The 11,055-nt window shown below is 39.5% G+C and overlaps 1 protein-coding gene across 5 annotated transcripts in view; it reads left to right on the top strand.

Moving 5' to 3' along the window:
• The first annotated feature begins 245 nt into the window (after positions 1-245).
• The window catches only part of DZANK1 (double zinc ribbon and ankyrin repeat domains 1), a 78,523-nt gene continuing 67,713 nt past the window's right edge, over positions 246-11,055 (top strand). For 3 of the 5 annotated variants that reach the window (XR_013961519.1, XM_080686168.1, XM_080686165.1), the window contains exons 1-6: positions 246-372; positions 2,535-2,651; positions 5,983-6,136; positions 8,201-8,315; positions 9,705-9,798; positions 10,816-10,883. Coding sequence is in view for 4 of the 5 variants with exons in the window: in XM_080686168.1 (XP_080542294.1) it covers positions 2,543-2,651; positions 5,983-6,136; positions 8,201-8,315; positions 9,705-9,798; positions 10,816-10,883 (540 nt within the window). In the remaining variant the exon portion in view is untranslated. The remainder of the gene's footprint in view (positions 373-2,534; positions 2,652-5,982; positions 6,137-8,200; positions 8,316-9,704; positions 9,799-10,815; positions 10,884-11,055) is intronic. The other 2 variants (XM_080686166.1, XM_080686167.1) reach the window with 2 other exon arrangements.

The raw sequence follows: 11,055 nt of genomic DNA, 5'->3' as shown, positions 1-11,055 counted from the left end.
GGAGCTGGTTGCTAGGAAGCCAATTTTCTGCCAATCAACCTGCTCAGTTCTCAGTAGGCGGGGCGAGGCTCTTAGCGTCAGTGGTAACCGAGACCTTGACCAAGGAGAAGGCAGGAGGCAGTGAGAGGTGGGCTAGCTTGCTGCAGACGGCGGAGGTACCCCCGCAGTGAGAGGTGGAGCACCTGGCTGGGGACGGCGGAGGTACCTCGGAGGGGCTTAATTCTGTCTTGGTGGCCGCTTGATAGAGGAAGAGGTGGAGGAGAGGAGGAGGAAAAGGAGGTGGGGGAGGACCTCCCTCAATCCTGCGGAGAAGAGGAGGACCTCACCTCAAATCCTGCGGAGAGGAGGAGGAGGACCTCCCTCAATCCTGCGGTAAGGAAGAGAGAGTCTCTGAGTGCCCCCGATGGGCGGGGGGCCGGGGACCAGACGGGGTTCCTGATCTGAGCGGCCGAGTGTGGGTGGATGGAGTTGGGGGGTTAGGGTGCTGTTTTCCCCACAATGCCATTTGGGCCTGTTGGATTGGTCTACTTCTTGATCCCTTTCTTGGGGCCCACACTCGCCGCCCCGGCCTTCCAAGGGGCAGCTCCTAGTTACTGCGCGCGAATTACTCCCTCCACAACTATTTTTATTTTGAAGTAATTTTTCAAGTATTTTTTATTTTATATTATTTCTTTATATGTTTTTATTGATTTTAGAGAGAGAGGAAGGGAGAGAGATAGAAAGAAATATGGATGACGACAGAGAAACATCGATCAGCTGCCTCCTGCACGCCCCCTACTGGGGATAGAGCGCGCAACCAGGGCATATGCCCTAACCAGGAATCCATCAGGTGACGATCAACCACTGAGCCACACCAGCAGGGCTCAACTATTTTTATTTTAACTGCCTCTCACATAAATGGAAATGTGAGTTTGAGCAAGTGTCCCAATTCCAGCCATCCTTTCCTAGGGGCTAGTGATCTGTCAGTATTTGCAGTTCAAATTCTTGACCTCTACCCCTGGAACTATGGTAACCAGGCATTAAGTTCATTTCTCCATTTGTTTATCTCATTTTTGGGAATACTGTCTGTGACAAAACTAAAACCCCAAGATATTCAGAGCAGCATTATTTAGAATTGCAACCACCAAAACTAGTAATATCCTTAAAACCCAACCACAAATTGATAAATAAGATTATATAAGCATGTGGGAAATTGTAAATAAATAGTGATGGTGGTGCAATAAGTAAACTATAAAAATGGAATGAATATGTTGAGTGAAATCTATCCATAATCATTGGAATTTGAATAGGGTAAAGAGTGATGGGAAATGGTCACTATATTAAGGGGGGGGGTGTTTTTCCTCCTGAATCCTTCACATATTAAAAATTATGACACTGCCCAGGGAAGATGTCAGTAAGGCCTCCACACTCATACTTATTTATAAATATAGTAGACGGAGTGGGAGACTTTTGTATTTGTTGCTTACTTTTTATATTGGTGCCATCTTTCTTTCAGCTGAGGCTTGATACTCTGTCATCCTTCTAAAGTTACTTTGCAGCTTTCAAATGCAAGAATTACTTGTTGACAACTGCAGGGCCTGGAACCTGGAGCTTTCCCAAAAGAGCTGGTTCTAAATTAACATTTTGTGCTGCATACAAAGTTACTTCTGTTTCTCTGGCATGATGACTTGCCCTGAAGCCAAGAAAGGTAGCACAGGAATAAAAGGCAGGAAAGGCTGTAATGATCCAGAGGAAGCTCAGACCAGATTATTAGTGATGGTCTCTGTTCTGATGCGTTCATTTAATTTGTCCATCTATATATATAAAAGCCTAAGCGACCAGCCGACTAGCTGGTAGCTATGACGTGCACTGATCACCAGGGGGCAGATGCTCAATGCAGGAGCTGCCGAGCGACAGCAACTTTGCAAAGTGCCTTCTCACACTCTGGGACCCCTTGGGGGATGTCAGACTGCCAGTTTCGGTCCCATCCCTGCAGGCCAGGCTGAGTGACCCCACCGGTGCACGGATACATGCATCGGGCCTCTAGTTTAAAATAATTCCCTTTGCCCAGCCAGTGTGGCTCAGTGGTTGCTCATCGACTTATGAACCAGGAAGTCACAATTCGATTCCTGGTCAGGGCACATGCCCGGGTTGCAGGCTCATTCCCCAGTGTGGAGTGTGCCAATCAATGATTCTCTCTCATCATTGAGGTTTCTATTTCTCTCCCTCTCCATTCCTCTCTGAAATCAATTAAAAATATATTTTAAAAAATAATTCCTTTCCCCCATCTCATTCATTCATGCTCTTTTCCCAGGAGTAAGGTAATCATTTAGATAATCAAAACTCCACAGAAGACCTCAATAGCAAAAATACAGATGAAGCAATAATTATTTTAAATAAAAATTGAATAATATTTTTAGGTGATATAGTAATAGTATTCTCTTTAGTTTTTACTAGCTTTACTGTATTTAAATGAGGTACTTCTCTTCAGCATGTGTGTTCAAATATATGTGGCCATTGGAATTTATTTTCATCTACTTTTTTAAAAATGTAAGCAGGGAAAATGACTGCTGGTTCAGTGTGTGTTCCTCAGATCATACCACTGCGAGTGCCTCAGCCTGGAAAAGCCAACCATGAAATTGATAACAATACACTTGTGGAAATGAAATCAGGTAAAAATAAAACATATTTGAAATGCTTTAAAATAACATGGTCCATACTCTTTATGTTCATCTGGTTGTTGATTTTCTTCTTTGTATGTTTTCTATAACCAGGACCTTGAGAAGTTTATAAAACTTCCAAAATTTGCAACACTTATACTTGATGGTTTATAGAATGGTATATACTAGTATTTAGATTGAGATGGTTAGCTTTGACTACCCTTTCATTTGTATAGGTACTTGACTCACTTAGGCCAAGGTAAGATGTCCCAGTGCTTCCCCAAATGTTCCCAGGATGTTCATTATTTTGCTGGGATAATAAATTTGATATACTAACACAGGCTCTCCACTCACGTTGGAGATTGAATCCTGGCTTTGACAACCTCTAGAAATTTTTGGTATATTAATTAGCCTTTCTGAGTCTCAGTTTCCTCATTATAAGATAGTGATAATAATATCTATTATTTAGAGCCTTTGTGAGGATTAAATGAGTTGATATGAGGTATGCAGGGTCTGGCATGTAATAATGCCAAAATAAATCTTAGCTGTTATTACAAAAATAAAGCCACCTATTATTACAAAGCAATATTTTGTAATTATTATTACAAAAAACAAATCTTAGCTATTATAACAAAAAACATTTCCTACTAATGCCAGAAGTGGGTATATATATATATATATATATATATACACATATATATTTACATATACATATGTATACTATAAGGAAGAAGGAAAGTTTTATAGATAAAGCGTATGAACAAATACTTGTTTAAAACAGACTGAGGCCCTGACCGGTTTGGCTCAGTGGATAGAGCAAGGGCCTGCGGACTGAAGGGTCCCGGGTTCGATTCCAGTCAAGGGCATGTACCTTGGTTGCAGGCACATCCCCAGTAGGGGGTGTGCAGGAGGCAGCTGATCAATGTTTCTCTCTCATCGATGTTTCTGACTCTCTATCCCTCTCCCTTCCTCTCTGTAAAAAATCAATAAAAAATATTTTTAAAAAACCAGACTGAGATTCCAATGTACTTTATTAAGTGATATGTGTAAAAATTATTTCTGTTTTTATTTATTTATTTTTAAAAATATATTTTATTGATATTTCACAGAGAGGAAGGGAGAGGGATAGAGAGTTAGAAACATCGATGAGAGAGAAACACCGATCAGCCGCCTCCTGCACACCTCCCACTGGGGATGTGCCCGCAACCAAGGTACATGCCCTTGACCAGAATCGAACCCGGGACCCTTCAGTCCGCAGGCCGACGCTCTATCCACTGAGCCAAACCGGTTTCGGCAAATTATTTCTGTTTTTATGTTATGACCCCTGTGCTTCCTAGACCAAGAGTTCCAACTAAAAATATATTATTTTATACTGTCTCCCTTTATCTTAAAAGCTAATATATATTTTTTTTAATTTTCAAAGCAAAATACAAATTTTAGTATATGTGCCCATGACTCATAGAAATTGAATGTTTATTGACAAATGATGATATGAATAATAGGGTATCCAAATTCTCTAATATTAAAAATGTCTCATAAATAAGAGGTTCTATAATTCAGTAACAAAAAGAATAATAATAACCCAATAAAAAATGAACAAAGGATGTGAAAGGACATTCTATAGGAAAGGAAATATAAGTGTCTCTTAAACATGTGAGAATATGCTTCTGCCTACCCCTTCACCTGCTTGCTGAGCAGACCTTATCCTCTGCTTTATTACTCCATTGCATTTAATTACCATTGAACAGATTGTATATCATTATTGTTTTTTTACTGTCTGTGTGTCCTTCCTAAAATGGAAGCTCCATGAGAGCAGGGACTTTAGTCACTGGGGTATCCCCAGTGCCTAGAACAGTGTCTGCTACATAATAGGTACTTGGTAAGTATTTGTTGAAGGAATGAATGAATCTTACTCAAAATGTAAGAAATGTGAGTTAAGCCAAAACTGGTTTGGCTCAGTGGATAGAGCGTCAGCCTGCGGACTGAAAGGTCCCAGGTTCGATTCCGGTCAAGGGCATGTACCTTGGTTGCGGGCACATCCCCAGTGGGAGGTGTGCAGGAGGCAGCTGGTCGATGTTTCTCTCTCATCGATGTTTCTGACTATCACTCTTCCTTCCTCTCTGTAAAAAATCAATAAAATATATTTAAAAGAAAAAAAAGAAATGTGAGTTAAAATAACAAGGTACTTTTTATTTTTACCTAACAGATTGGTAAAAATAAAATAATTGATAGCACACGATATGGGTGTGTGGGTAAACAGGCACTTTCATGAATTGTTGGTAGCAGTGCAAGTTGTTTCAGCTTCCATGGAGGGAAGTTTGGCAATATTAACCAAAATTACAAATGTACATACCTTTTGACTCAACAGTGCTAGTTCTACATATTTTACAAATATACTTATAAAAAGAAGTTTTTTCAAGGTTATTCTTTACAGTGTTTGTAATGGCAAAAGAAAGAAAAAGAAAACATTCAGATGTCCATCTGTAGGTTCATCTCTATAAAGAGAGAATACAATACAGCCATAACAAAGAATGAGGTCACTCTTTATGTACCAGTATAGAACAATATACAAGATATATTGTTAAATGAAAAAAAGAAATGTGTGGAACAGGGTATGATATACCACCTTTGTATAAAAAGAGTAAGTGAAATAAGAACACGTACATTTATGCTTGTATTGATACACAATATTTTTGAAAGGATAGTCAAGATTCCATTGATTGCCTTAGGGCAGCTGATGTTGGGAATGGGAAGGAGGGCTTTAATTGTCTATCATTTTTTGACATTTTGAATCTAGATTTATATTAATTTATTACCTTTACAAATATTCCAAGATTATAGGAATGAATCATTTACCAAGTCCAAGTATAAATAATTTCTTAAGCAATACTAAAAAAAAAAAAAAAAAAAAAGAAAAAATAGCTCCTGCTTTCTAAATGGCTGTTCTAGTTTTAAAATAGACCCCTACTCTATTTGAATCAATGCCCTATTGGAAATGCAGAATAGCATAGTGGTTCAAGAGCGTGGGCTATGGATCCAGCTTACCAGGAGTCAAATCACAACTTTGCTGTTATTTGACAGATTTCTTAACCTCTCTGGGACTCAAGTTTTCTCAACTGTAAAGTGGGTATAAAATAGGGCCTATCTAATGGGATTGTACAGATTAAATGAGCTTATTCATGTAAGGCACAGTGCTTAGCATAGAGAAGGAACTCAATTATTGTTATTGGTATTCATTTCTACAATATATTTTAAAATCTCATTAAATAATGGACCCATCGGCATTATTCAGGGACTTGGTACTTTAATGCTAATTGCAGTTATCCTATTTTGGGTTTTTCAGATACTCCAGATGTCAGCATATATTATACCTTGGATGGCAGCAAGCCTGAATTTCTAAAGAGAATTGGTTATGGTGAAAATACTACATTTAAGTATACAAAGCCTATTACTCTGCCTGATGGAAAAATACAAGTTAAAGCTATTGCAGTCTCTAAGTAAGTTAAGAGCATGATGATTAAAATGACTTTATAATATAATGATGTTTTAATTTTCTTTCTTTCAGTAGGAATTAGTGCTGGACTAGAGGGCATAAAAGAAAAATTATTTTAATTTCAGCATACATCTGTAACTTTTGGTTTTTGTCTTCTGCTGAGGTATACTGTAAAGTGCAGAAATCATAAGAGTACAACTTAATGAAGTGCTACGTATATTAATAATATTCTGTTTTTATTTTGAATTCTATATTGGAATTTCAGGAACCTTTTCACGGTTTTGGACCTCTGAAGAGATTCATCAGGTTCTAGAGAAAATACTATTTTTAGTGGATATTTCTTTTATTCCCCAGGACATAGCCTACAACCACCATGACCATTCTGTTTTATGTTGTATTGATTTAATTGGCCTTGAATGCTACTGTCACTTCCATTTGTGATATTAGCTACTTTATTCCTTTCCTTCCTATTCAATGACTTTTATCACTTTACCAATATGGAAACACATCTTAATTTGGAAACCTTGTGTTGTAGAGAAAAACTCAATTGCTTTGCAAGTCTGTGATAGGGGAATTATTTTGTGCAGCAAGACAGGTTTGGCCACATCTTTGGAATACTATTAGGCCCCAAATCATTAACTGGCTGGCCCAGGTACTGCTTTAAAAAAGATTATCAGGGCTCCCTCTGGTGGCTGAACTACTGCATGGCTTTCTGAGGAGAGTTACAAATTCTACACCAAAGATTGTTTTGGAATTCGATAATTTTTAAAAAGAATAAAATAAAAATTAAATCAAACAACCCCCTAACACACATTATTCTTCTTTATTAAATATTGACATTTTTAGCTTTTTTCTACTTGTCAACCCACTTCTATCAAAACAAGCCTTCTTAATTATCATTAACTATTAATAAGCTAGCCCTGGCCGGTTTGGCTCAGTGGATAGAGCATCGGCCTGAGGACTGAAGGGTCCCGGGTTTGATACCAGTCAAGGGCACATGCCCGGGTTGCGGGCTCGATCCCCAGTAGGGGGCTTGCAGGAGGTAGCCAATCAATAATTCTCTCTCATCATGATGTTCTCTCTCTCCCTCTGCCTTCCTCTCTGAAATCAATAAAAACATATTTTTTAAAAAGTAGTGTTAGGTGACCTGCTGGTGCTCAGAATAAATCACCGTCAGTTTTTAGTTATGGGCACCTCTACATGGCTTTCTTATGGAACTTCTTTTGCATCAAAGAGGAACAAGATTAATTGTAAAATATTATGAATAAATTGAAAACATGGTAGCATTTGAGGAATAGCAGTTTAAATTTACCACAGCAACATATATTATGCTACCTACAGGAAAATTCCCTTGAGTCACATGGAATGATATACAGATAACCTCATTTTTTGTTTTAGAATAGTTTGAGACTTAAAGTATAAAATCTTTATGGTCAGTATGGTAGATAGTCTCCAAAAATGAACCATGCCTCCCAGTGTAGCCCCTCCACTGGAATGTGGGTTGGTCTTATGACTTACTTTTGACCAATAGAATGTTTCAGAAATAGTGCTAAGGCTTCTGCTCTGGTCTCTTGGAACATAAACACTGGGTGAAGCCAGCCACCATGTAGGAAGTCTGACTTCCATACTGTAAGGAAGGCCAAGCTAACCACCGAGGGAGGGAGGGAAGTAGAGAGGGAGAGAGGACGGGAGGGAGAGAGAGAAAGAATGAGAATTGAAATCCTAGCCTAGGCTGTGAGTGAGGGAAGAGACCATTTTGGACATCCAGCCAAGTTGACCTTTCAGTTGACTCCAGCCCAGCCAATATCTGACTGCAATCACATGAGAGATTGCAGATTTGTTTTAAAACAGTATGTTTTGGAGCAGTTTGTTACAAGGCAATAAATCACCTAAATGAGAATAATGTAAAGAAAGACTATAGAAGTTATACTTTGATTTCTTCAATTTAAAATATACTAAATTTAGTAGCTACACTAACGGACTTTAATAGAGTTATCTTAATTGCTATCCGGCTTTTTTGGAATATTTGTGTAATACACAGACTTTTTCTTTTTAAAATAATTTTCAGAGACTGCAGACAGAGTGGCATTGTAACAAAGGTGTTTCAGGTGGAATATGAACCGCCAAATGCAGCCTCTTCAGAAGACAGTGTTGAAAACATTCTCGAAGATTCTTCAAAGCAGGCAAGTAATGAAACTATAATACATTCAGATAGCCACCACATTCTTGGTTCCTCCTTTCTCAATGGTCACATCTTCCCTTTCATTTCATCACCACAGTCATTCTACCCACAACCCTGGTCATTATCAACCATTGCAAAATATCTTTGCTGATTTCCCCCCTTTGGTCCGCCTGTAGATTTTCCTACCTATCATAACTGCTCATGTTCTGGTGTCCTCAGTCATTCCCCCTTACCTATTGAAGTAACAAACCTTTAGGCTGGCATCCCAAAGGGTCACTTTCTGTCCTAAGTCATCCTTTCTTGCTTTGTGACTGCCTTGTATATACTCCAGCCAAACTAAACTGTGTTTTCTATATTCTATCACTGCTCCCCTAGCACCCAGGCCTTCTCCTTTTATAAAATGCTGTGAATATGTGATTACTTTGTTCCTTGTCTATCATCCCCTTGCACTGCAAACTCCAAGGTGGCAGAGAGTTCGTCTGCTGTACTCAATTCCTTGCACAGGGCCAGGTAGGAGAGGGCGGTGAGTGTATATTAGTTGAATAGATGCACCAGACTAGTAGAGAAGCCCTCAGTGGGTATAGCCTTCTGTTACGTTGAAATCTTCATTCCCAAGCAGCTGCAAAGCACCACTTTGGGGAGTGAACGAGACCTATCTAAAAATGACTTTTGAAACTTCAGACCCTGTGTTGTGGGCCTCAGTGAGACAGATCCAAGGATCAGAAGATGGGCCAACCCACGGGAAAGCAAGCAACTAAAGAGTCTGTCACAGAGGTTGTGTTCGGGGTGACAAAGTTTTCTGGGGAGTCCCTTCAGCCCAACAGTGGTCCAGAGGCCAGCGGGGAGGCTGTGGAACCAAAGCAGTGGGTGTAGGTAGAACATGGGGCTCAAGTATGATCAGGGAAGGGATCTACACAGGGCAGGGCCAGCTAGCAGAGGCTGAGCCTACATGTGTCAGCAGGTGCACAGGCTTGATCAAGCATAAGAGGCTGAGTCCATGGAGAAGAAAGCCGAGAGAGGAGTGTTAGGACTGTATGTGGGCAGGTACTGTACCTAAGTCCTATCTTGGTCTGACCCCACCCTGTCTTTGCTCCCTGGATTTGGTAGTTCCTCTGTTATTACTCAGACTCCCATGATGGTAATATCCTGCCTACGTGTGCTGCTACCTGCCTCTCATCTTGACCACTTGATCTGGTGGGGCTCATGCTGCCAGCCAAGCAGCTCAGATACAAAGCTGTGTATTTCCAGAGTAAGGTGAGGCAGAAGTCACTTTGTAAATCCTTTCAAGTAAGAAGTATACGCTATGACACTGCCTCTACCATGTAACTCAATGTTCACATTTTAAAGTGGGCCTAATGAAGAGACTAACATGCAATTTTTTCATTCCTAGGAACTGAAAAATGGATTTGTTGCACCAAAACCAAGGAAGAAATCTAAGAATGTTGAACATAAACCTGGTTGGAATGTTAACCATAGACATCTAGGTATGACATGAGAGGATGAGGTTAACATTTAGTTTTCTAAATCCCAAACAGGTTCATAACTTACTTTGTCTGCAGAAGGGTTGGAATAAGAAATACTGGAACAGTAAAATAAGCCATAATTTGAATTTTAATGCTATCTAAGCTAATGGCTTATTCAGGAGGGCTAACCCAGCTGTTTGTTAACAAAGTCAGGTTTATGACTCCTTGCAACACACAAGAGGATCCATGCGGTATATCACCAAACAAAGGAAAAGATAGTAGAGGGTTTGGGGGGAGAGTGGAGTTTGTGTGAAATGTAAATGAAAGCAGAGTGTTTGAAAGGTTCAAAGCATAACAGGGCTAAATGTGAAGTGATCACTATCTGGTATGGGCTGCCTAACAGAACCAGTGTTCTCTTATCTTGGGAACAACAAAAATAAATGTGACAATTGCGCTCAGAAACCCTTCTCTGAAGCTCTGCACCAGAGTTGGATATTAGGGCTGCTTGGATGTCAAAGTAACTTGGGTCCTCAGGCAAGAGTCAGATGTTTCATTCTTACTGAGATGCTTTGAAACACCAGTTTCTGAAAACCTGATTTTTAGAGAAGGTTTCTTGGCAGGTAAGAAACAATGTCACTCAAAGGGAGTGCTCTTAGGACATTTTACTGCTGCACTGTGTTCTGGGGAGAAATATTTCCTTATAAACTTGCAGTTGGATTTATCTATTTTTCTAGCCTGATGTGAGATATTTTGGAATGTAGCAGGGCAGATTTTAATTTTCTTAGTCTGGGCTAATTTTTCTCTTTCTCAGTGCTTATTCAATTGAGTGGGAGCATCTTTATGTAGTTGCTACTTTAAACAAAGACTGTGATGACAGTGGTCCCTTATAAAAAGTTTTGCAACTATGAAGACATTTGCATGATTATATATATAATTATAGTTGTTCACAGAATGATGTTTTTGATGTACTAGTATTTGTATACCTCGAGGTAGGTGAAAGAACTAAGTCTAAAACATTGAAAGATCTTTGCTTTTCAGACAGCCCCCTGGAAAGGCCCCCTTACCGTGAAGAATCGGTTTCTAGACCACCAAGAAATCCACCCCAGGTAACTTCTAAGGAAAATCTTCAGGGTACTCAATACCTACTGCCTTTTTAATGTTCTCCATGAAATACTTTAAGGTAGTGTTTCTCAGCCTTTCACCACATGCTAAGAACTGTTTCAGAGCTGGGACACTGTGTTTGATAAGAAAGCCTCCTGTACTCATAGAACTTATATT

Source organism: Plecotus auritus (assembly GCF_963455305.1).
Source record: "Plecotus auritus genome assembly, chromosome: 8".
Classification (NCBI taxonomy): domain Eukaryota; kingdom Metazoa; phylum Chordata; class Mammalia; order Chiroptera; family Vespertilionidae; genus Plecotus; species Plecotus auritus.
The sequence above is the reverse complement of the archived record's forward strand: the minus strand, read 5'-3'. Positions and strand labels throughout refer to the sequence as shown.